Source organism: Ascidiella aspersa, chromosome 4 (genome assembly GCF_963924565.1).
Source record: "Ascidiella aspersa chromosome 4, kaAscAspe10.2, whole genome shotgun sequence".
In the NCBI taxonomy this organism is placed as follows: domain Eukaryota; kingdom Metazoa; phylum Chordata; class Ascidiacea; order Phlebobranchia; family Ascidiidae; genus Ascidiella; species Ascidiella aspersa.
Genome location: NC_139450.1, coordinates 30,319,894 through 30,346,961, shown reverse-complemented (window position 1 = coordinate 30,346,961; position 27,068 = coordinate 30,319,894). Strand labels below are relative to the sequence as shown.

The window sequence follows — 27,068 nt, the reverse complement described above, 5'->3', positions numbered from 1 at the left end:
TTCGTGTGTCAATTGAGTTTTATAGTCGCTCCACTAGTTTACAATGTTTAGAACCTAAGAACATTCATGTAAGCTTGTTTGTTGCTTAGCAGGTCATTGTGGTTCGCCGTTGGTTTACTGATCTATATTTTAGAAACAATTAAGAAGGCAATTTATGTTTTATGAGGCTTCTAGAGATGTTTTTTTAGTCGTAAAACAGCGGACTTTGTTCAAGGCCCTTACTTATAACGTCTCACGCATCTTGTTGCAGATTATTTCCTAGATAACCCTGTGTACATTACGATTATCCTTCTGCCTGCGAATAGTGATCGTTTGTGCTAAAACAAATATTTCGACGAGAGAACACATGCTTAAACGGACCATGGAAATATTGAAAATTTTGCCAAACGCTCTGTCGAGAAGTATTTCGCCAAAGTGTGACAATAAGTCATCGACCCGACTTATAGGGTAAGTAACGCTTTGGTGGACGTATGAGTGTTATTTTTTATTTGTGAGTAAAGGAAATAGGCCAACTGTACAGCACAGACTGCTTTCTACAACGAAGCAGTAGGTCGCTCGTTGGGTAGGCTACTGTATATCGATTGCTTTTGGGGTCAAAGTCTATCGAGAAGTGGCAGCTTTGCTGTCGACATTAGTTCCAACGTGGAAGATTGCTGTTGAAACTTGTAGCAACTTGTTGTTAGGTAAAGCATAGACTTTGACCCCATTAAGTTCACAGAAACGTCAGGGTTCAGAAAACGGAAATTTTGTCACCGCTATATAATGCTTTCACCTAAACCTAATTTGAACCAACTGCTTAAACAGAAGCTGTCTGAATTTTCGTAGTTAGGCCCTTTTTTAATATGTTAGTGGTCTCTAATGGAGGTATTTTTGTAAATGTGTGTTAAACTTGTTTAGTTTGGTGACCTGTTTTGGCAGCATTCTTAACTAGTGTTTGTTTGCTAAATGCAAGCACCTTTGGTCAATTCTAGCTTTACCTATGCACTGCTAATAACGCTACCTTATAATGATTGACATTTAGGACATGTGTGCACTTTGTACGCGCAGATATTTTTGACTTTATGTACAGTAGATATTTAAGTGTCGAGCAATCATGGCGTCAGTACTTTTCCCTAAACGAAAGCCAGGACAATGTTCTTCAGAAATGGAGAAGCAAAGGTAACAACACTAGCAGCAAATTTGTTTCAACTTTCCTGGAAATCAGCAACAGTTGCCTGATCTTGTGTTGTGCTGAAAGTGTTAGTAACTTGTAAATGTTGTGTTTCACTCTTAATAATGCAAAGACGCCTATATTTGTTTAAAAACTTTTTTTCGATTGCTAAACTATACTGTTAGAATACTTGTACGTTGTTTTAAGTGCGTTTTAACACCAACTGAAAATTTTGTGTGCGAATTTTCTGGTTTGTTTGCTTGTTAAGTGATGTATGCCCAGTGTGTGCCATATTTACCATGTATTCGTTAATGCCACATCTTATAAATTTCTCGTGTACATTGCTTTCTGGAGTTTGTTTACGATGTTTTGCCGGGTTGGATCTTAACATTTGCTTTCAATTTGTAGATTGGAAATTGTTAACCACGCGTATCAGCTTTGCAAGGAATATTTACAAGGACCTTGGGCTCAAATTTCTCTGCATGAATTTGAAATCACTCCTCTAGGGTAAGTTGTTAGGGCAAAGCATTTTTATTTCATTTAAGTGTTGTTTGTCAATTTAGAACGGACTGTATAACATACAAACCTATATTTTGCACAGTGGTGGCCTCACAAACAAGTTATACATTTGCAACCTGCCCCCGAAATACAGAAATAATGATAACGAAAGCTCCTGCCCTAACACAGTTCTGCTAAGGCTGTATGGATTGATTCTTCAGGTAAAAAAATCTAGCCCGTTTTGGGTTTATAGCTTCAGATTTTTCTGTTTAAAGCTTCATATTTACATTATAGCTTTTTAGATTTATAGCTTCAGACGAAAAAATATCATGTTTAAATTTGGTGTAATCAGTTGTAAAACTGTGTCATAAGGACTGATTAGACTGGAAAAAATGTATAATTTACCAGCCCAATTTAGTTTTGGGTTTTCCTTAACCAAATAAAATTAAACAGACTAATTATTTTAACTTTAAACCCAATGATAAGGAAATTACTAACATTTGTTTTAAGATAATTGCATGTTCTTGTTTAGCTACAGCTGACAATTTTTATCTGAAATCCTTTCTATACCGCCTGCCATATTCCCAACTGTATTTTGATGCCTCTTCATGCAGAGTGATTATATGCTTAAATATATATTGTCCAGTTATATGTGAACTTTTGATTTCTGCACAGGATTTCAAGGCCCAGATTCAGGAGAGTGTTGTATTTTCTATTCTTGCCGAACGGGGTCTTGGACCCAAACTCTTTGCTGTTTTTCCCGGTGGAAGGCTTGAAGAGTTCCTACCAGTAAGACTTTTGAGTACTTTTCTTGTTATGTACATTGTTGTTGAAATTATCTTCAAATTTATTGGTCGACACTTTAGTTGTAGGCTTTCATTTTACTTTTGTAGTTGTAGGCTTTCATTTTACTTTTTCAAACTCATGGAAATTTGTTCTAGCCCAAAGTATTGATCAAAATGGATGTTAGTCAGTTTTTACTAGAGACATTACATTGTTCAGCAGCTAATAATACATTTTGTTATTAACATAGATAGCTAGAAAATAGCACTTTTAACAGTTTTACCTTTAGAGTAGGATTGCCAGTCCTTTGCCGGACTAATTATAAAGGTACCTGTATTTGTGTTACAGTGTCGTACACTGACAACCCCTGACCTTGCAACTGGCTTGTCACCTCTGATCGCAGAGCGCGTTTCTGAGTATCATAGACTCTCAATGCCAGTCAAAAAGGATCCAACGTTCATCATGAACAAGTTATTTGTGTAAGTCTATTTAAAGCTGTCAAAACATAACCGCATGTCTAGATTTATCAGCTGACATGAAGGTTTATGGAAATGTGTGAAAAGTATAGATATATTGTATCTACATCTTTTTTCTTAGCTTTATTCCAGCACTATATATCTCACAAAAAGTGGAAATGATACCATGGGTAAAACTATTTTTTTCAAATAACAGAATCTGTCTTAATGCAAATAATGATCAACAATGATAAACGAACGATTCTGGGTGCACATCAAATAATTAGGGTTTTTGAAATTAATAAATAAAAACATCAAATAAAACAAAAATCAAGATTAATTGCAAAACTAAGAAAATGCAAACCTACTTGGTAAAATATTAAATTGAACATACTTCACTTATTATAAGCTGCCTCATCGGTCATCACTTTATTCGAGTTTTAAAGTTAACAACATTTATGTTTGCTGGTGTTACCGAATCAATAAAATGAAGTTGTAATATATTGGAAACCAAATTTCGACAGGTATTTGGAAAAGTCAAAGAACGTTTCCTTCCATGACAACTTTAAGCAAGCCCTCCTTGAAAAGTTTCGAAGTTATGATATTCAGTCGGAGGTTGAATACATCACGTAAGTGGCTTCCTTTGATTGCTTGCTCACCAAGCTTGATTTATTAACAACATTGAGATGGTTTGTTGTTATGTGTGTATGCTGCTGCATTGGAATGGATTATATGAATGGTTACAACAACTGTAGCTACTCTGGAACACTATATACGGATCTGTTCATAAGTTTAATGGTGAAAATAACGGCCCAAATAGACGTAAAAAGCGCATGCTTTATTGTTCAAACGTTTCGGCAAATGCTCATGCCATCATCAGTGATATAAACGGGTGTAACTGATGTGGCCTTCATATCACTGATGATGGCATGAGCATTTGCCGAAACGTTTGAACAATAAAGCATGTCGCTTTTTACGTTATTTGGGCCGTTATTTTCACCATTAAACTTATGTAGCTACTCTATTACTGATAGAATATCGTGACTCTTATACAAGGCGTTGCTGTAAGCATCCAGTACATTTGTAGGTTTATGGCAATGTTTCCAACTTCGAATGCTTGCTAATTAATCAAGCGACCTTGCTTAATGCGCAAGCGGAAATTGTCGCAAACAGCCCAACGGCATTTTATAGCACTTTGCTTGTTGCGCACAATGTACTGTTTCAGTGCAGGCGAGTGTGAGTAATGCAGTTTGATTTCTAGCCTTACTGGAAACGTAAAATATCCATCACGTCTATGTCGCGCCCTAAACAACCGCAGCGCGTTGCGCAATCCCGAATTAATGCGTTTTGAGGTGTTTTGCTGATCTTTGTTAGACTGTCATAAGAATATCAAAGCCCATAATAAAGTAGGAATCATTTTGAACATTTCGAATAACTCTTTATTCTTTTTCAACATCTGTATTATTTTTTCAACGTTGAAAATGATTTCTTTCTTTTACAGAGACATGATTGCCAACATGAACCCGGTTGTAGTGTTCTGCCACAACGACGTGCAAGAAGGTGAGTGTGGTGTGGAATTAAGCTAGAGACTCGTTAAAACGGCTTTCCTTATGAAAAACGGCGGTTGTGGCAGCTATTGCTTTGAAAGACAATTTAATGTTTGCCAGGAAACATGTAGTAACTGTAAACAAACAAGAAATGCAATTTTCGCTGCGTCTACAAATTTACTTCTAACAACCGAAGAAAGCAACTAACTGGGCAAAAAAGGACCTGGAAATCACGTAACTTTTCACGTAAAATCTTAAATAATTTAATCATCAAAATGACTCCGACGAAAAACTTTGCGTAATTGACACTGAAAAGCTTGAAAAAACGGAACTTGGCCTGTTTTAGAAGAAACAATTTTTTTTTACTGCAGCGTCCATCAATTAAATTCAACCAACCATCTGCCCAAAATAACCCAACCACTCTCCTGAAAATCACGTAACCTTCCAGGGCAGCCTCATCTCTTTACAATCGCCCTATTTCCCTCATGCATTTCCCTTCCCTGTTAACTGGTTGTTGATTTTCAGGGAACCTGTTGTACGCTGAAAGGGACGACGGACAAAACCCGGTGCAGATGATAGACTTTGAGTACAGCAGCTACAACTACAGGTATGTGCTAGTAACATCCCAGCAGTAGTTTTGCATGAGGCAGCAAATGCCTGTAATACAATAAAAACGTTGCCAAAAAAATAGTTGGCAAAAAAAATATTTTTTTGATAAAAAGGCGACGTTTCACAAAACTGTTTTTTATAAGTTGGCAACTTTCATAATATTTTTTTGGTAAAAAGGCTACATTTCCAAGGTTTGGTACCTTAACATTCGACATTCACATAAGCATCTTAACTCCGCAATTTTAAAATGAAATTTTCCACTTTTGTTTTGTATTCAAATTTGCTACCGTTTGGTAAAGAATTGTCGGTGACAAAAAAACCCAATTGCAAAATTGCAATGAATTTTAAATAAATTGACTTACGGAGCTATAGTTACAACATTTATGGCAGATAAACTTTAAATATCGATGAAGGTTTACTAAAAAAAAAGCATTTTGTGCGCCTTTGATTGTATAATATAGGCTCTTGCCTAGTAATGACAAACGATCAAGAAAACGTTTAAACTTTTCATGTGCTAGTAGTTGGTACGGGAGCGTGCGATCGATCGTGAAATTTTTGTCTTGCCTATGCTAGCCAGCAAATGTCATAAAGGCCATTTTAGCTGGAAGACTGATAAAGTTCGTGTCAGGAAATTTAATTTCGACACATTGGCGGAATTCGCCAATCACGACTATCTACGTTTATCATGGCTGCTTTGATTGCAAAATAGTAGGACATCCGTAACCAGCAACGCGCCACAGCTACAATCCATTAAAGCAGACAGTTTCAAAACGCAGAACAGCAACACGGACCTATTTGACATTGTTGAGTGCTGTACACATGACGCAGTGGTGTCGCAATCGAAACGATCACATCAGGAAAATGAGTACTTGCGGCGGCGCCTTATCGAAAATCTCTTGCGAAAACGTACAATATTAACGCCACGGACTATTTGAACGCCGTTCACGTAACGAGACGGACACACAATATACAAGTCTGCACGTATTTTGTACCGATGCCGGTATTTAGAAGCAAAAAGTACATGGACCAAAAGACTTCATTACTGTGACAAATAGCCAAACTTGATGAAATCAAAATCTGTTTATGCAAAGTTTTAGGATTCAAGCCATATTTGCTTTTGCCTTTAAACATTGATTCTCAACCAATGGGTTTAAACATTGATACCCCAAACTGGGTCGCTGTTGATTTGGTTGGGTTGCTAACTGCAGTAATCTAAATTGGTATTTAGCGAGGTTTCTCCGAATTTGACAAAATTGTGGACGCAATACAAAGACAAAGCTTATATTTAATCAATTTAAAATTGTCCATGCTATTGTCTTATTCGTGTCGTGTTTCCATCGGGTTTAAAAAAAACTCCAGTCAAGAAAAATGAGTCGCCAAAGCTTTGGTGTTGTAGGCTATACGTAACTTGAATTTCTATTTTATGAGAAAATTTTACTTTTTTGTGGAAAAGGGGTTCCTGCGTCGGCGGCAAACCACAGTTAAAATCAACAAATTGTTTAGTATCGGATCGGCACCGATACCAATTTATATCGAACGACTGTTAGAAACAATTCTAGTCGTCAGTCGCCCACCATATATAGCTGTACGGCGCGTGTAATTCGCATCACACGCGGCTTTTAAAGCATCCCAGTGTTTTGGTTTTGTTTTCCCATGCTCGGTGGGTCGCTTGTGCACGCGCATGTGCGTTTCGTCCACACGGCAGAGGCGTGCTTTCCGGCCTACTACGACCGACCGCTGCCCTGCTGGTAGCAATATGATGTGCGCGTTTTTTGAATGGCCGCTCGCTCTACCTTAGGCAGTTTGCGGGGATCGGATGTTTTTGGTTACATAATGGGCGATTTTTTAAACCGTGTTTTTTTTCAACCTTGCTTGTCCTACGCCCAGTTCAGTGGCCGGTTTTACTTGAGAAAAACAATTATTTTTCTTTATTAATTTTTTGGTGTGTTTAATTATATATACAGACAAAAATACGCTCCTGACACACTTTTTTATATGTTTTTTGCGAGTGGCCAGAAATTATATATCAACACAACGGATGGCACATAAGCAAACGCACAAAAAATTAAAAGTGCGCTTCTATCTTTAAGACAGTATGATCGGCAAGCAGAAACCTGCAACAAATGGTTTTACACCAGATTTCAAAACACGTTACAACCACTTTCGGTTTCAACAGGCCCAACATACACACAGTCACACACACACACACGCGCGCGCGGCGCATGGAATTCCCAATGGTTTGGTCACGCCCACCAAAAAGCTTGTCGACTCCTGGAACACGTGACAGCGAATCGGTGTAGCTTACGGTATCCAAACATCGCCACGTTATCCAGTATCCAGTTGTTAGCCTCTCGCGACCGCGTCATCAACACGAAAACACGCCAATCGACGTAGTCGTAGTGTGCCTGGTTTTGCGAATTAGCTTGGATAAAGGAGCTGGCCTAGTTTTCCGTTTTTCCGTTCATCGACTGCGCACTTGTTGAGCCTGTTTTAACCTATTTAAGTGGCCACGTCGATAAGAAGCCCTAACTCTCATGGCGTTTTACGATTGTTTTTACAAAGTTGAGTAGGTTTTCTGTTCTCCAGATTAGCAATAGCATTCATTTCAATTTAAAAAAATGTAAAAAGAGAAAAATGTGCGAATAACTCTCTTCATTCAATTTCAACATCAAATGAATAAAGAGTTATTCGACCGTTCAAAATAACACCTACTTCTTTAAGGGCTTTGACATTTTTACTACGCCCTACTACAACCTCCAACCATTATGCTCCAGAAGAAAACTCTGTTTGGCAGTTATTGTAGAATTTATTTAAATTACGGTTGTTCACTGTTCAGTCGATTTAAAAACGATATCATCGGCAATTGTAAAACCCGAAAAGTGTCTTCGGTAAAAAGCTGCCGAATGATGGATTTGTTTCAAAATAAAAGGCGCATTGTGTTGGCTTAAACATATACTCGAAGCCCATAATTGTTGACCAGAGTACGTAGGTGTATCCCGACACTGAGACTACTATTGGTGCATATACTTCCTTCTACATATAAGTATACGCATTGTATTCACATAACCATAGCTCACATCGCGGTTGCAACGTTCTAATGCCAATGCGATTACACAGAGCTTATTTCCCAGTAGAGCGGTCACCAAAGCAACGTTAAACGATCGTCAGTCACACAGCACAATGTATTTGGCGCACCACCAACGCACAAGGGGTTATTAATACATCCGTAGTTGTGCTGAGTGTATTGCGATTATGACATAGGCGATAGGGTCGTTAGGCAATATACTAGGAACCAAACTAACCTGTCAGCACAGCCGTAGTATATACATAGCCCATTCAAAAGCGATCGCAAAACAACCGCGTGACAAAATTAAACTGATTAGCCATTTAATATATTTTAGGCAAATACAACTGTGCCTAGATGACAGATACTAACTAGGGGTGGCACATACGTTTTTCCGTAAGGATCCATACTTAGGTCAAAAAGTAAGGTCATTCGACCTAAAATCAAATAACGTCATTACCAAGCTCAAATAAGTAAAATCGATTAAGTTAAAAGTGGATTGTAATGTTTTTCAGGGTAGAAGTTCTAAATTTGAAGCGTTATTAATTATTTCAATTTTTTTAATTTTAAGGTATTTTTTTCCACGGGAAAATGACCTATCAGGCTTAAAAGCTAAAACTTGTGCGTTAGTCGAAATAAAACCGTACCAATACCACCCTAGTATCGTGCGAGTATCGATTCTACCCTCGGTATCCGCTCCAAAATTATCGTAAATCCACAATCTGGATGAATTAGTGTCTAAGAAAGGCGTAACAAAGTTAACAGTAGCAGTGCGGTGCATGTGCTTCGAAATCGATAAACGGCGAACAACACGCCAGCGAGGCACTCGTGTCTGAATATCACAAGACACCGCACATACACGTGCCAAGCTGGCATCTGTCTGGCGCGTGATCTTCAAAAACCGATCACGCAATTTGGCAGGCGCCTCTCACATGGACAGCAACCCACGTCGCCCGGCTGGCGGCCGCGGTGGGAGACGAGTCTCAATCCCACGTGAAAGCTGTACATTTGCTTGACGCGTGATCGCCGTTGTGTGCGTTTTCTATTGTCAGAGTGTAAATCAATGGAAGAGAGGATCTAATTCAGTGATTCCCAAACTGTCCACCGCGCGACACACTAGTGTGCCTCGAGAGATTGTTAAGTATGCCGCGAAACTTTTTGTAATTTTGGAAACAAGTTATTAGTATTACCAGTAAGCATAGCATTTTAGGCTTAAATACGCACAATCAATTAAAATTAATAATTTTGAGACATTTACTGATGGTTTGTCATGTGTTAAGGGCGATTGTAAAATTACTTTATTGTTGTTCTGTTAAAAGTGTGCCGCGAAATAGTTGGGATTATTTTAGTGCGCCGCAAGCTAAAAAATTTGAGGACCACTGATCAAATGGATGCTACTAGGATCGCGCGGGATTAGGTTCTCGTTCATAATTGCGTTTTGGGGAAACTTTACTTCAACATTGTGAAGAAAGACTAAGTGAGGTGATGATCAACTCCGATGTGGTCTACTAGCAAAACAATAAAAAAATCCGACTGTATGCAAACGGTTGGAGATGCACCGCACAAAAAGGCGCTAAAATAGTTAAACACTAATCTTATCTAAATTACGATTTTCCAGTCGAAATATACAAACGATATTATTGTCGGCTGGAAAACCCCGAAAAGTGTCTTTGGCCACAATCTGCCGAATGAAGAATTTGTTTTGAGCAAAATAAAAAAGCTTTGGCGTTTATGATCGGCGCTCAAAATTCTTGACCAGAGTAACTAGGTGTGTCCCGCCTTTCCTGGTCGATTAAGCAGCGGCTCGCATTTCTACCATTCGGTTCGGGCGTGATCGTTTGATGCCTAGCTGAAACTAGGTCGCTCCGCGCACCTACAAAAGCCCTGCTGCCGTCGCAGCGCGGCGACTTAACCTAGCAACGTTCAAAAAGACTTAGCGCAGGAAAAAGAGTAGTCAAAATGAGGCAGGGCGAAATTCTCAAGTGGCATTTCTGCGTACTTTATTTCTAATAGCATTTTTAGGTAACTACTAGATTCGGGTACGCAATACACGGATCTGTAATGTAGCTTAATAATGAATCGCAAAGCAGAAAATATCGACTAGATCGACATCATTTTAAAAAAGACGTTTCGATACGAACTTGTATTATCTTTAGTTAATGTAACTAAAAAGTAAATCGAAGAATCACTTACAAAAGGTGGGACGTAATACTTGATTTGAATTGCTTCTCACATTAACTGAGGGAGCACGCATCGAAATGTTTTAATCAAAATAAGTCGATCTACTCGATTTTTGTTAAATTTGCAATTTATTATCTATTTTTATATGTGTGTATAACAGTTATGTATATTCTCGCGTTAGTCAAGCCGTGGTGTTTGCACATTTAGTTTTTGCCTGACATATAGCCTGTACAGCTATAGAGATCAATTATTCATGCAAAAGATGTAGATTTGACAACTAATCTGTGACGCGACACGCGCAACTGAAATATGTTCTCATGACGAATAGCAGTTTCAAAGTTGCTATATTTAGCCTATTTCGGGCGCGTCGCTGAATCGCTAAATGACAATCGTCGAAAAAGACTGAAAGATGGCTGCTCGCAGTTCGCAAAATGAATGGGTGTTTTTTTTTTTTCATTAAAAGGCGTCATTCTTTGGTTACAAAAACATAATCGCGTAACGTTTTAATTTTTTTATTTCCTAAACTTCTTTTAAGCCATTAACCCTTCGCCGCACTAAGACCTTACAAAAGAAAAAAAAAAAGGTTTTATCAGTTATCTAATTGACAACGTGCGTTGAGAGAATTCCTTTCGACAATTCCTACCACTTAATCAAGTCATGTCCTGGTTAGGACGTTTTCTGTCGAAGCCCATGTACGATTTGTAAGCGGGCCGCGTGCAAAACATGGCATTAATCATTTTCTAACGTCGCACAGTAATAGCAGAGTCGGGCGCTGGTCTAGAATCCTACCACAACGAAACACCACTTGATTTAGGGGCGGGTTAGCGTTTGGGTGAGGGTGGGTCGAGCATTATTATTAAACAGTGAATAAAATAATACTTGACCCACCCTCACCTAAACGCTAACTCGCACCCTAACCTAAATGTTGTGAACTGATTTATTAACTGTGGTAGGATTCTAGACCAGCGCCGTAGAGTCGTGCACACGAATGGCAATGTCGGACAAAACAACACGCGCATACAGCAGTCGGCCCAAGCCGCCAACATACAGGTTCACATCCATCCTATACAACCCCAGTGACATCCTGCATTTTGGGGTATATTTGTAGACGCTGATAGCGTACATTGTCTCTCTCGTACACAGGACAGGACAAGCCAATTAGGTTTTCCTTTTCCGTTCAAAGCGGGTTTGACGAACCGCCGATTTGCATAGCGGACCTAGGTTGGTTTGCGGCCACGCGTTCCGACATTTGGCGTCCTTCTTCGGGTCAAGCCTTTGTCGTGTGTCGTTGATCGTGTCAGTGGAACTCGCATGTATATCCGTCCACATGATTTTCATGCGAACCCGTGTGACATTAACCTAGAACGCGTTTCCACTGCTATTGTGACAGGCCTATAAAGGTGCAGTTTCGCGGCTTTGCTGCAGCGTTTGAATTAGTAAACGTCTGCTAGGGTTGTCCGATAATATAGGATCGAAGCCCATGCCCGATACCGTTTGTTAGTATCGGTATATATTTGATTCCAGGGTGCGATATTTCAAGCATTTCTGTCATGGTTTACGAAATGAGCGTTTTTCGCTTTAAAAAAACTATTTGCTTAGAATATAACATATAAGAAAATAAAACTAATCAAGTTTTTCAGCGCTAGAGCTATTTTTGCCTAACTGGAAAACTTACAGGTTTAAATTTGACCGCAATTTTGCTTAAAGACCGTAGTAATGGCGCTATGTGGTATAAGATCGGTTGGTTAGTACCTACATTTTTCTTTAAAGTTTATTTGTATCGGAATAAAATACGAAGTGTAGCAAATCGCTAATGCGACATCTAAGTATTGAGGCCTTGGCATTACGCCTGTTGCTTTATGAGGGCAATATGAGTACGTTGTCCCCGCGAAGCGTCTATAAGTACATCTGCTGTTTAATTGACCTCTTGTATGCTGCTCAGTATGGGCACGGAAGTCATCAGGTGCTACACACGTAAAACGCCTTAATTGCTCGTGAATGAAATGACGCTTGGCGCTTGTCACAAACGCGTTGTTATTCATGACAGTTATTGACGCGCGAACATTCACGTCAACCCGCCACGCTGCTAAAGTATTCTCATCATGTCTGCACGATTTATGAGGTTTATACACTATGTTAACGACAGATATCCGTGTTTTTAATGCAGATAGCCTATAATAGGCCCTTTCTGCCATCTTAATACCGTTGCCGTCAACTAACGGAGTTTTAATTTAGTTTAATTGGGGCTTTCGGGCGCACTTTTTGTAAAGGTGTGATATCTTGGTTATGTGCGATGACTTCATTTGTTTAGTTTGAGATGTTTGAAGGCAATTTGCCTAAAATCAGGTTGCTAGTTTGGGTTGAAAGTTTTGCCTTTAAGAAGTGACGTTTAAAAACATAACAGACCTTAAAAAAAACAGATCTCAAAAAACTTATGCTGGTAATTTTTTCCGCAGTAACATAATAGGGCGCTCTTTCACTATTGTACGTGAAGTTATGCAAAATAAAAAAAATACTAATACCGTATACCACAACGCATATTGTTTGGGTTAGGGTGCGGGTTAGCGTTTGGGTGAGGGTGGGTCAAGTAATATTATGTTTATTATTAATAATAACTTGACCCACCCTCAACCAAACGCTAACCCAAACAATATGCGTTGTGGTAAGCGGCATTTGAAGAAAAAATTTTTTTAAATAATTTTTACGTACAATAGTGAAAGAGCGCCCATAATAGATAGAGCCACTCGCAATTAGGCAATACGTTTGCTTGTCGTTTCGCAGTTACGTATAAATCATTAGTTAATCCACGCCAACTGAAGATACACATTAAAACCATTGAATATCCGTCGAGAATTGAACAAGACGGCGTGACGTTGGTTTAATTGCGAATGTGACACGACTTTTTGAATTATTTTTGGCCCTTTTCAAAATACCAGTTTCAAAAATCTCGTGCATTTTGCTACCCTTTGACTGGTCACGACAACGGTCTATTTTGTCTGGTCACGACAACGAACTAAAATTGGGGTCTGTCAGCATCCAAGCCAAAAAACTATCATTTAAGCTTTTCTGTGCACGATTTTCAAGCCCGACCGACCTATCATGTCGCCCCATTTTCTTCGCCCTTACAAGGCGTCTTTTCCTTTATTTTTCTTTTGTATATGAAAACGCCGAACTTTTGTTGGCCCGTATGCTTCGAAAAAAAAACACGGATAAACTGTGTTCGTGGAATCCTAGCTGTCAAAATTTTGTTGGTGAAAGCTTAGCTGTCGAAATTTAATAAAATGCCACCTCACCAACGATAGCCCGTGTTAATTTTAATTCGGTTTGATTTTGCAGCCTCACCAAAACGTTATTAAAATGATCTAATATCAGGATTCCAAAAGAAAAGCGACTGCTTTTAAACAGACCGTTTAAACTAAAGTTCCAAATGTCGCATAAGGATGTCAAAAACAGGAGCCCCAGTAGTGTTAACAGTGGCCTTGTACTTACAACAGGCCCAGGTTAGACCCACTGAACCGTTGCCAGTGCCATGTGTATTTTCTTTGTGAATTGCAAACGTCGTTCGGTCTGATTTTACAGCTTCACCAAAATGGTCAAAAACGGGTTTCCAAACTAAGAAAGAAAGCCAACGCTTTTAAACAGACCCTTTTAACTAGTTCTAAATGTCATGTAAAGACAGTTCGCATATTGGTGTTTACAGTGGCGTTGTAGTTACAACAGACCCATGTTAGATCTAAATGCGTTTAAACCGCCCGACGCTACGCCAGCCCCATGTGTTTTATCCTTGTGAAAGGCAAACGGCGTGCGGTTTGCTTGTTGGTGCCAGTCGGCAACTGTTTGCTTCCTCAGCAGCGCTTTTTGGACTTTGTACCCGGCCCTGGGTGCAACAGCATCACCCATCATCGCGTTTGCAAGCTATGGTTAGATCGCTTGAAGCTAGTTTCTAGTTCTTTTGGCGATGAATGTGCGAATGGGTGTGTGAAGAACCTTTGGCTTGAATATATAAGTTCACCAAATTACGACCGACCGGGCGTATTTTTCTCGGCCAGTGAGGTATTCTCGAAATCAGTGGTTCTCAAAATATTTAAGCCATGGCCCCACTTTTGTTTTAAAAAGGCAACTAAAATATTAATAATTTATTTACAGATACTATCAGTTTATTTACGGAAGTGTAAGGAAGTTTCAAATTAAACCTCGCCAATCACCAAATACGTTATTAAATAATTTTAAGTTTCCTTCGATTTATTAATAATTACTGCAATACTTTTCGGTGCAAATTTTTCCATCTGACCCGCGATCTTTAGCCGTTACAGTTTTTTGACCCTCGGTAAAAAAAACTTTAAGCACTCCCCTGTCTACACAGTCAGACGAAAATCTTTTTCAAAACCGCCCGAACAACTTTGCTGTCAGAGAGAAATACTGGCTTCAACCGACGCCAAGCGATTATTATGCGCACTTCCACGAACACAGCGCTGACTGATTTTCATTATCCGTCGAATTTCAGACGAAGCGAGCAAACTTCCAGGCCTAAAACCAAAAATAGACCGTTTCCGCGTGTTATTATCGAGCTTCGCATTTCGCCTTGTTATTGCTAAGCGAATCTTTCCCGTCAAGCCCCTATGAGAAAAGCACACACCGATGACGTAACAGGCACAATGCACCGACGTCACGATATGACGCGTTTTGCTAACCCGCGATTTTTGTTGTTTGCGTGCGCAGGGGCTTCGACCTGGGCAACCACTTCTGCGAGTGGATGTACGACTACAGTTACACAACGTGGCCCTTCTACGAGTACAACCCCGAAAACTACCCCAGCAAACAACAGCAGGTAAGAAAACGGGCAAAGCAGCAAGCAGCAATAAACATATTGGGCAGCCAGAATGGGGTCTCCTCCATTTTGGGGGGTAAAATTTTTGTCTATCGCGATCGCTTAAAAATAGCCGGTATATTTGGTTTGTACAAAAGGAATCAATTTAAGACCTAATAAGAATATCAAAGCCCATATAAAAGTACGTATCATTTTGAACGTTTACAGTAGCTTTAGATCATTATGCTCCAGCATTCATTTAACGTCAAATTTTTTTGGGAAGCGATTTTTTAGCGTTCACTAAACATTGGATTGGTTTCGTGCGATTTGTTTCTCTAAACACCCCAACCATTAACACACTTTCCTGATGTTTCTTGAATTTAGCGCACCAATTGTTTAATCTCAAAACTTTGATAAAATAATGTAAATCATCAATACACGTTTCAGTTGCTCGACTCTGCGTTATACGCAAATAATATCAAAAGATCGTGACATAACAAGTTCTTCAATTGTGAAATTGCTCTTCTAGCAAGATGTGCCTCCAGTAAGAGCAATTTCACAATTGAAATAATGCCTGGCAGCAACAGCATATTTATAACACAGGTTTTTATAATGCCGTCTATCCCATTACCCTAAAAAATGCTTCAAAGTTTGCTTTGGTGCTTGAAGAACACGTTTTTAAGCTGCCGCCGTGTGCTTACTATGCACGCCAAAGCCCGTGGTATTTTTCCGCTCATTAAAATTTAATGCCCCGTCGCCGTTATTGAAAACGCGTGCATATCGGCCAAAGAAACCTTTGAACGGCCCTAGGAAATAGCCACGCCCCCTAGGCAGTTCCATGAAGGCATATGGTTAAAATTATGCGCAGTAATGGAATAACTTTTTCTAATGAATAAACTTAATAGAAGAAATCCAAAACGATTTTTCTCCTCTAAATTCAGTTTCCCGTTTGTTTGACCTAAAACAGCTGGTCTCTTAGTTTTACTTGTTTTATGACGTCATCTATGGAGGGTTTCGTGCCGACCCTCGTCCACGCGAACTTGTGTTAGTTTTTGAGGGTCCACATTAAAAAGGTTTAAGACCCCCTGCCTTAGCACAAATCGTATTTTTGTCAAGGAAAATGCACGCCAAGCGCATTTTTTTCTGCGGAAGACGTATTTCTGTCTGCTCTTCTGAGAAATAACCCGAACTACGATTCGCATATAAGGCTAGGGGTGACAAACGTTTAAGGCGCCCATCAAAGTTTATTTTAAATTTGGCAAGGGGCCGTATGGACTCCGCGAACCTGACGCGCTGCTTTCTAACAAACCGCGAGCGAAAATCTAAGACTGAAAAGAAAAATCGGTATAATTGAACTGTTTGATGAAATGGTCCCAATTTTACGCTGAAACGGGCCGGAAGGTCCCGCGGGCTGTAGTTAACGCTTTGAAAATGGTCCGAACGAAGCTAACACAATTGTCCTCCTGTTCAATCGCCCTAACCCCGTGTTTTTTCTTAGGAAACCTTTGTTTCTTCGTATCTGGCGTCCATGTACGCAGCCGTGCCCGCGCGTCAAGAAGACCCAAGATGGCAGCCAAAATACGTACTGGAAGAAGCCGAAAGGTAAGACATTTTTTGTCACCCGTGCCCGATACGTGTTTTTGTGTCTTAATTGATGACTATGCAGTCAATCGCTCGCTTTTGGCCTTATAGGTTCGCTGTGGTAAGTGCACGCTTTTTAATTTGCCAACATTAATCTGTGAAGGTCAATCATTAAGTAATTAAAGTGTGGAAACGCTTTGAAAAATCACAATTTTTTGGTAATTTGACTTCGAAAATTGTTTGCTTCTGCTTATACTCCTCTCCCGAAAAATAGGGGGGCAAAAAAACAATAAGGAATTTACTGACTTCGGTATTCTTGCGAACACAAAAAGCAACGTTTCTTCCAAGAAAGCCGCCATAAATTCACTGAAATGCTCGGAAACGACCTGAGAGCAAATTTGCTTAACCTATATTTTATACGGCGGCAGTTAAATCACTATTCTCGGATAAGAGCAGTTATCTGTCTATTTAGGTAACGCGTTAATCACTTGTTTGCGTCCGTAACGCGCCTTACTACATAGCTTGTTGGCGACGTTTTTTTGGAGTTAGGAACACTAACGCTCATTTTGCGCCGAAATCTCCATTCACATGAAATTGTGCTTGTAAAGTTGATATTTCCAGGAAAACTAGGTGTGCTATGGGTTTCCTCGCGATTTGGCGCGCCACCGTAAAACCAGTAAAAGCAGAAATTATGGTGTTTAATTCTGTTCGACAACGCAGCTTAATCGGTATTTCGTCGCCAGCCCTGAAGCACTTTAAACCAGTCCAAACAAAACTGCGATTTGCGGGCTTTGCATCTGAGTCAACACCCAACACACAAAATATAATCGGCCGCAATATTTTCTGCTTACCTTGCAAAACGAGTGGTCGTCCCGGTACGGCGCACTCTGTTTGGCCAGAACACATGTACTTCTACAGGTTAAAGCACTACGTTCGAAGCCCTAAAAATCTTTCCGAAATCAGTAGCGTATTTAGCAAACCGTGGGCCAGTTTAGAACGATTGGTTTGAAAAAGGGGGTCTCCTTTTTCAACTGTAATTTTGGTTGAAAATTTGTGCTGTCATGCATGACTTGCCCGAAGCATAAATCATGATTGCTTGTAGTAAGGGTACTCGTCCGTAACTAAGGTGTCTGTGCCGCCCAAAGATTACACTTTTTGTGCATTTTTTGTCCTATGTAAACTAATTTGAAAAGTAATTTCAACTACCCAGAAATTCCTTTAAAATCAAAGTTGAATAATTGCAACACCTTTAAGCACTGCCATTTTAACGCGATGACGCATTTCGTATCGTATCGGACGGATCTATAGGATTTCCTCGACTGTGGGGCAATTTACCAGGGGCGTTAAAAACTGGCCTATAATGACGTTTTGCGGTTAACTTGCCTGTTGAGCCTCGCTGCACTCAAAAAATGCCTGACGAAGCTCGTACGGCGTGCGGGTAAATAACGCAGTGTACTGATTCGCTAAAGTGCTAACCCAACCGTCAAATACTTCAAAAATCTCGTTTTAATTAACGACGGTTAAGTATATCGACGCTACCGTCCATCACGAAACAACTACAAATAGAATTAGACGAAATTGGTTTTGGTATATAGACATCGGTGGCTTTCTAAAGGCGCCAGACCACGAAAGACGGGGAAATCTCAAAAACACAGCACTTCATAATGGTAACGCGTCAGAATTGGGCACTTGACGCAGTTTGAATCCGTTGTCGTTGACAAAATACGCCATTCGTTCAAGCCAACTCGATATAACACCTCATATACCAGACTAACACTCAACGTACAAAAAAGAATTTCACAAGTCACATAAAGGCCGCGGCAGAGACAATGTGAGGGTAAAACGGAAGAAACGCTTTTAAATCTGCTTCTAGACGTGAAAACGTTTTATCCTCGTGCCTACTGACCACTTTACATGGTGCTTAAAAAAGTAAATAACCACAACAAAAGGGTGGACTTTACACTTGCATGTAAACTGGCCAATGTCGTCTCCCGCCAACGCCCGCCTTTTCCATAACATAAGGCCGTACCATACCTATATAAAATCAAGCAAAAAAAAATAAGTGTCGCCGAATACGCGCTATAAAGAGCGTCGTACATATGTGCTTGGTTTTGCTTATATGCATTACCATTCAGCCGTTAAAATAGCCATATTCGCTTAATTTCGCATGAAATACTCCTAAAAAGCCATATATAATATTTTCCGCATTCTTATGCAACTATCAATGTCATAAAAACTTACAGGAAATTCACGACAAAGGCATTTTTTAAGCGGTGGCCAATGTGTGTTGTGTGTGTGCCAGCTGCACTACGAAGTTTCTTCATAGGTCGATCTAAGCCGCGGGTGTGGCTTGGGGTCTCGTCTGCCCAACGAGAGGCCAGTAGCATGCTACATTCTCTATCTCGCACGTGTGACGGCCGGTGGTGATGGTGATGGTGCTGCTGCCATCCAGTTTCTCCTGCAAGTATTTGGACCCCTCCCTCACTCCCTCCCTCCTACTCGACGTGGCAAGCAAAAAGCGCCAATGTCTCGCGTTGGTTTGCCTTGATTGTTGATACGTAGTGCTGCGTTCGGTTTTTTTCGACCTTTCCTCTTTTCCTTTTAAGTCTTTTTCGGCCACCCCTATATATTGTAACAGCGCGCTTATTTTTTATTTTTAAAATAACGCGCTGACGAGTGCGGAATTTTTTTTTTTTTTTTTTGAGGGGGGGGGGGGGGCAGACGCTTTTACGCCGCTGATAACCATGAGATTAATTTTTTTTATCATAAAATAATATGGTTAGGTACACTATGCACGGATTTGTCATGTAGCTTGATAATGCAATGCTAAGCCAAGAAGGTCGGGTGGATCGACATCATCTTGATTAAGACGTTTCAATACGAACTTGTATCATCTTCAGTTAATATGACTGAGAAGTAAGTCAAAGCAAGCGTGTCTCATATTTTATTACTTTTATTACGCGATGCTTTGATTTAGTTCACATTAACTAAAGGTGATACAAGCTCGTATCAAAACGTCTTTATCAAGATGACGTCGATCTACTCGACCTTTATATTAAACTTGGTTAATATTGTTTGTATTATAATTTCTAAGGGGGAGTGTTTTCTAGAATATTCTCAAGTAACGACAACTGAGCGAGGTTACAAAAATCCAAATTCTTTAATTTTAAAATGATGTGGTTAGGTCACTTGGGAACTTCAGAAACGACAAATAAATTATGCTTTCACAATTAACGCGTAAGAAAAAAACTTTCCCTGGAAAAAGCTTTAGTATACTACCACAACCATTCTATATTTCTTTATTTTTTCCGGGAATGCGTGCCTTTTTTAATCAGTTGGTTGGCCTTAAATTTTTGAAATTTTTTTGAATTTTTTTTTTCCAACAAAATCACATCGCCTCAATCCAATAATTATGAACAGTTTTAACGGTTAATTCATGCCTAATTTATGTAATTACAAGAAATTTCTTGCACGGATCTGTAATGTAGCTTAAGAAAAATTGCAATGCCGAAAAGGTCGAGTAGATCGACATTATTTTGTTTAAGACGTTTCCATACGAACTTGTATCACCTCAGTTAATGACCAACTGAATATGATACAAGTTCGTATCAAACTGTCCTATAAGTGTTCATTTAGAAAAAATGGTTACACTGTTTGACTGAACCCTGTAAATGTCGCAAGTAATCGCGACCACCGATCACTTAGGACGAGAAACGCCCAAAACGCCCAAAACGCCGACAGTTTTTTAAGAAACAAAGCAAGCTATGTCCTGCGGGTTATCTTGAAGCATTTAATAGGTTCTGCCGTTAAGTAAATAAGCTTTAAGCGCGGAAGGGCGAAATTCTGATAAAATACCGGAGCCGGCTTATTATCGCCTTATCTCACGATTGTCGCACCGCAAGCTAAAATTTAGCCGGCGAAATAACTTGCTATCGTATTGTGCCTGCCGGGCACGTGGCCAAGACGGGCGTTCTCAAACAAAACTCCTGTAAATTTCCGTTCGGCCTATACAGTATAACAGTGCTGCGGTTGTTTTACAAAGAGAAATCAGGCTGATGTTAGACTGGAGTGTTCAAATATTTGTTTACGTGTAAATATTGTCATACCATGATAGCATTAACCCTTTTTACTGCCATACATCGAAGTCTGTTAGTTTGCCCTAAAAGGATTTCTTATCGTATGCGCAACAGTCCTACAATTTGGCGGGAAACCCTGTTTAAAATCAACTGTATCGCGAGATTTTTGCTTACTGTGTTTGTGCGACAAGAAAAATCGTTGGTGTTTATAAAAAAGACATACCCTGTTTTTGAATTTACCTTGAAGGATAAATTTCTTTAAATAAGTAGCGTGTTATCACACAAAAACCTGTTGAGTGTAAACCAAATATAAAAACCTTTCAAATCTGTAAAACCGCAGCCTAAAAAAATAAAATAAAAAAAAAACACTTTGCAGCACTCTGGTTAAAAATTATTATTAATTAAAATGTTTGTTTAAAAATTGATTTGCAATTTTAACAATTAAAAATTGCAATTTGAATTTTATTTAAGGGAGAAAAATAACTTATCAGTTGTCTATCTTCCCAAGGCACGCATTCCCGCCACTTTTCCAATCTTTCTTGCGCTCTAACACCCCTAGGACTCTCCCGTAAACAAGCATAAAACAAAAACGTAAACTTTTCGCTTTTTTAAGCAAAGCGGTGCACGTTTTTTTTTTAACCAAACAGCAATCAAGCGCGGTTTTCTTTTTAAAATCAAGCAAAAACGCGGCAAGCGTGTGCAAAAACGCGGCAAGCGAGCCCCTTACTCGGCTCAAATTTACTGGTATTTTTCCACTCGCTCATGACGCGTTTTCTCGTATTTTGCAGACTCGCCCTGCTCTCTCATCTCTTCTGGTCTCTCTGGTCAGTCGTTCAAGCCCAGATCTCCGACATTGGATTCGGCTACATGGTGAGTACGGCGATCGTGTAAATTTGGATTACGTATTTGGCCGAAATTTGGGGCCTGGCCGGATCTTTTAATGCAAAATCTAGAGTAAAGAAGACTTGGCTGGCCTACAAGCAGAAAATGATCTAGGGGGTAAAAACAAACGATGCCCCTCCTGAACAACGTTTTGAAAAAAAAGTCTTTGTAACCACAGTGGCCTTTATTCTACTAAAACTTTAGCCAAATGAAATCTCTAGATATTAGTCTTTAACCGCTTTAGGTAGTTTTTTTAGCGCGATTATTTGGCCGAAATAAATAAAAGATTGCGAGTATTAACGGTCTCCACTTTCTTCAAACTGTCCAACGCCGTGGACACAATAGTGTTAAAATTTGGCAAGAAAAGTGGGCTTGGCTGCTTATTATGGCCAGGTAAACCGGCCAGTTATCGTCCCGTTCTGTTTTATTCAACGTACGGCTATAAGAGGTATAGCTTAGTAAAAAGACTCCACGAAAACGCGCTGCTCCGGCCTTGTAAACTTTATAGCAGGGGTTTCTAACTGGGGTCCATGGACCACTTGGGGGTACGTGAACTAGTTTTAGGGGGGCATTGAGAAAAAATGAAAATATTGGTGTATATTTAAGAAGTAATCAATTTTTTGAAGATGAGTTTAACTAAAAATAAGACGTTTTTGCACTGTATGTATTTAAACTCCATTTCACTTGTACATTTTTTGGAGAAAAATCAGCATATTTCATTTAAATTCAGCATATTTCATTTTTTGGACAAAAATCAGCATATGAAGTCTATTTGTATTGTGACGTCATTTTTTGAAAATTTTTTGCCTACCGTGGTCCACGCGTTTTGGAAAAAAAATTAAGGGGGGGGGTGCAGTAGAAAAAGTTTAAGAACCCCTGCTTTATGGGGAGGGTTTGGAAGCTACCAAAATAAGCCCGAAACACGTCAACAGTCTGCTTTTTAATCGGCCACGTTTTTAGGCCTTCTTATGTGGTGAATGTGTTTCGACGGAGTCGTAATGTCCGCCGAAATGCGGCCAGTTTACGTGTTGAGGTTTATAGCGCACGTGCGAATCGCCTCGAGGCCCCTTTTCTTACAACGTGTTGGAAATTTGGTAGTGCCGAAACGAATTTCTTTAGAAAAGAAGAAATTTTTGACAAAAAAAATTCTGGAAACTTCAAAATCAGGAAATCATTAAAAATATTCAAATTAAAATAAACTAAAAAAACGCGATGAAAGAAACTTTCTCGAAATGCTAAATGGCTTCAATTAGTTGTGTTAAAATCTAGTGACCACCATCGTTTTCTTAAAAGTGGAAAATCCGGTCTCACTTAAGGACATTCGTAAAGCCTTTATTTGGGCGAATTTGCGCAACTTCGGACCATTTAGGTTGTTATCCGTGAATTTTGCCGTTCGCTTTGAAATCAGCTTTATCGTTTAGTTTCGCCTAAATTGGCAAATATCACAATAAGCAATCAGAAAAAACGCTTAAAATTAAGCTCTAACACTGTTTGGTCGAACGCAGAATTAAAAACGTCCATTCTATTTCTATACCCCTCGTTTGCCCAAGAGTACCTTGTTTAATGTGTCGGAAGCCACCGGTCCAATGACTTGCCGGCTTATGAGTCATGTGCTGTTTACTATTCAGTGGAGTAAACAAATTTATCGATGTTCGGCTAACGGTGCAGGACCCGCTGGAAAAAAGCACATTACTTTCCGCAGCATTGTTGTTAAGTACGCCCCTAGAAAGAACGCTCAACTCTATAAAAATATCAAATAAATAAAAATAATTTCAATTGTTTTCCATTCGTTTTCCATTCGAGAGTTTCAGCATCGAAGCATTTTTTTAGAGTTGAGGGGGTATGGCCTGGTGAACCCCTGAATTAGCTCCTGCTCTTTGCTTTGTCCCAGGGTTTAAGCTCTCAGACTTTGTAAATTTTATTTAACTATCGTTTCTAGGAAAAAATCTGGGGTTGTGAGCATATTCCTAAATAGTTACTGTACATATTTTAAGTCGCGGCCGGATTAGATTGTTTGACGAGCTAAATATGGTCCCGCAGTTTGCCCAGTTCTGAGGTAAACGTTGTCAGGGCTGCAACTATTGTAGCCACGAATCCACTAACAGTCATCCTTTTACTTTGTGTCGTCGCAGGAATACTGCCTGGCCCGGATGGACGCCTACTTCCGCCACAAGAAATCGCTGTCTCTGCCCCGCAAGCCCTAAAAGCCCCCGATCACCCCTTATCCAGCTTACACCCCGCGCCCGATCGCCACCCATAATTGCCCGCCGACGGAGAATCAAGCTTAAACGAAGCCGAATGCAGAGAAGGGGATTTCGGCGGCTTACCACCCTCGAAAAACTACTAACAACGCGAAGTAGCAAGCAATTCGGCAAAGGTGCAATTTAAAGTTCGACGCAGCGTTTTATTTTTTCTCTCGTTTTGCGTCGCCATATGCGGCGTGCGTCGAATCCGCGTTCGCAGCGAAATTTCTTTAGCCGGATTACGTAGAAGCCAAATTTTCCACGTCCAAGCTACCTTTATCGCGAGTCTTATTTTTTCCACGTTGCAATTCTTCTTCTTATTATTCTTATTTGCGGTTGATGTGTGTCATAGCGGACGAAAAAAGTGCGACCAAAAAAGGTTCAGTTTCTGTATGCTTACTTTATTTGCTCCACTCTTTTGTCGCTGCCAAGTTTCACCAAAAACGTCAGCCCCGTAAAAATACAGCCGCAATTGCTCTATCGTATGATGACGTTTTTCCCTTATTTCTCTTACCTTAAACATTCACATTTTCAGTTTTATCTTTGAAAGCAATTATTTTGTTTTGGATTACACTTAAAATAACCTGCGCTCCTCGATTTTAATTTTTTGTGAAAAAAAATAAAGAGTTTTTTTCTCTTTACCATATAATTGCAACCATGCATCGATAGTATTTCTCCTACCTTCAAATGGTAAACATTCTCATTTTCAGTTCTATCTTTGAAAGCAATTATTTTGTTGCGGATCAAACTTAAAATAACCTGCGCTCCTCGATTTTAATTATTTGTAAAAATAATATGAAAAGTTGTTGTTTTTTCTTCACTATACGATTCCTTCTTGTGTCAATATACGCGCTCTCTGTACAACGTAAGTTTAGATTTAGGTCCAGTAGCCTTGCATCCGCCCACAACCTTCTGTTCCCGTTAGCAACGCGTTACTATAGTTAGTGCAATGGCGCGCCAATTATTGTGACTTTCTTATTTGCAACTGTAAGTGAATACAATACAGTGTAGCGTGCGTTTAAAATTCTCAAGAAACAGCGTAAAGGGTTGATATGACTGTGTGACCATAGTTGCGTTTGTTTTTTGTTTTTTCACGTTTTTACTTGCCATAGGGGTTTGTTCGGCTTTAAGTGCAAAAATAACTTCTTTAGAACCTGCAAATTTAAGTCTAACGTTCTACATGAGTTTTCCCGAAAAATAACTTGTTTTTAGTATATAAGCGAGAAAATGTATTTTATAATCTCCGCCTTGCTTCGCGAGAAAACGAAGACTTCACATCGTGAAATACGGTTCATACAAATTTGCTAAGGGAAAAAAACACTGAGATATGCAACAAGTTACAGTTTGAAGCTCGAAATAACGTTTTTTTTGCGCTTTTTCGCGGTCCATGTCCAATCTTCCCCTGCGTCCTTTCGTTTTTTTATTGTACATTTGGCAACTTTTTCTCTCTCTGTTAATCTGTGTTATTTTTATATCGTTTCAATTATTAATATATTGCGAGGAATAAAACTTGCCGAAATACGCCCGTGTTTTGGGGTTTTTGTTTTCCTATAAAATGAAACTGCCTTAAGTAATAATGAATATCGAGTATAGCCTAAACCAGTGGTTCTCAAACTTTTTAGCTTGCGGCACACTAAAAAAATCTTAAACATTTTGAGGCACACTTTTAACAGAACAGCAATAGAGTTATTTTACAATCGCCCTTAACACACGACAAACTATATGTAAATGTCTCAAAATTATTAATTCGTAGTTAATAGTTCGTATTTAAGTCTAAAATGCTTGAGTGTATGCCTATTGGTAATACAAATAACTTATTTTCTGAAATTACAAAAAGTTTCGCGTCACACTTGACAATGCTTCGAGGCACACTGATGTGCCGCGGCACACAGTTTGGGAATCACTGGCCTAAACTGTATGGTAAGCACATGTCCAGGGTTATACGCCTGAAGTAAGGTATTTTGAAATTCAAGTTCCTTTGTTTTTAAAGCCAAAACATTTGAGATTATTGTGAAGAATCTGTTATACCTAGCTAGTGTTTAGTCAGCATTAGAGGTAAGAGCTTTTTTTGTTTGTTAACCTATGTTACCTTTTTAATATTTAGAGATGTGGTTCTCTAGTTGGGGTCTGTAAACCTAATTTAAATATGTTGTTTGACAGCTTGTGTAAAATAAGGAGTTGAAATTAATAGGGCCCGGCATATTTACAAATAATCAAAAGGCAAAAAGATTGTTAAAGCAATAATTTGGGTCTTTTGATATATTTTGAGAATCTAGCAGGGTCAAGGTTAAAGTAAGAATAACCAAGCCCATACAGAAGTAGGTATCATTTTAAACGTTTCGAATAATTATTTATTCATTTTAAAAAATAAATAGGCCTATAGAGTTATTTAAAACGTTAAGAATAAGTAAAAGAGGTACTCGAAACGTTCAAAATGATACCTACTTCTGTAAGTGCTTTGATCACTATAGGGCTAGGCGGTATTCAAATAAAGAGTTATTCGAAACGTTAAAATAATACCTGCTTCTGTATAGGCTTTCATACTCTAAAATTTTGTGATAAAAAACGTAGATGTGGCTTATTTAAAAAAATCTTTATTTAGTCAATGTTCGATTTTTCCGGTTAGTTACAGTTACAGCTGTGTTAGTGCAACGCGTTACATACAGGCGTTGGTTAGTGTAGATAAGGGCTTCACTAAAAAGTTGTTCGGCTTCAAATATTAGCGCCACAGCGACATCAAACGTTGATATGCTTTCACGTTTTTTTAGCATCCGTAATGCGTAAAAAAAACAGACCTTACAAAAGTATAAATCTGCAAGCCACATATTAAAAAAGAAACTTGTTATTGTTATGAGAGAATTGCCTAAAAATAAACAAATAAAATCAAAAGAGAGAATTGCCTAAGATCTGGGACAACAATATTATTTATGTATTTTCGTTGGCCACAGCAATACGCTATGAATGGTCGTGCTAATAATTTGTCCTTTAGCCTAATTTTTCATAGAATTTTATGTAGGCATTATTTGTAACGGGTACAATATACGAAATCTTTCGGAAATGTAAGCAAATCAAAAACGTATAGACGTCTCCAAATTAAAGAATGCTTTACTGTATTAACGTTTACGTCGCGTACTACAAGGGCTTTGATTTGGACCATCTTGGTACATACCAGTGTTGTAATAACGTAAGTAA

General features: G+C 39.1%; 1 protein-coding gene across 2 annotated transcripts; it reads left to right on the top strand.

Annotated features, from left to right (window-relative positions):
* LOC146157427 (choline/ethanolamine kinase-like) lies at positions 1 to 25,399 on the top strand. Of its 2 annotated transcripts, none has more exons than XM_083387708.1 (12): positions 1 to 447; positions 1,559 to 1,657; positions 1,752 to 1,869; positions 2,324 to 2,437; positions 2,780 to 2,910; positions 3,411 to 3,515; positions 4,388 to 4,446; positions 4,959 to 5,040; positions 15,007 to 15,115; positions 16,593 to 16,696; positions 21,540 to 21,621; positions 23,766 to 25,399. In XM_083387708.1, exons 1-12 carry the CDS (start codon positions 347 to 349, stop codon positions 23,835 to 23,837), a joined length of 1,176 nt encoding a protein of 391 aa, XP_083243834.1. In that variant the 5' UTR covers positions 1 to 346; the 3' UTR covers positions 23,838 to 25,399. The 2 variants fall into 2 exon arrangements, with proteins under 2 accessions (XP_083243834.1, XP_083243835.1); XM_083387709.1 differs by lacking the exon at positions 1 to 447 and adding an exon at positions 458 to 1,158.
* The last annotated feature ends 1,669 nt before the right edge of the window (positions 25,400 to 27,068 follow it).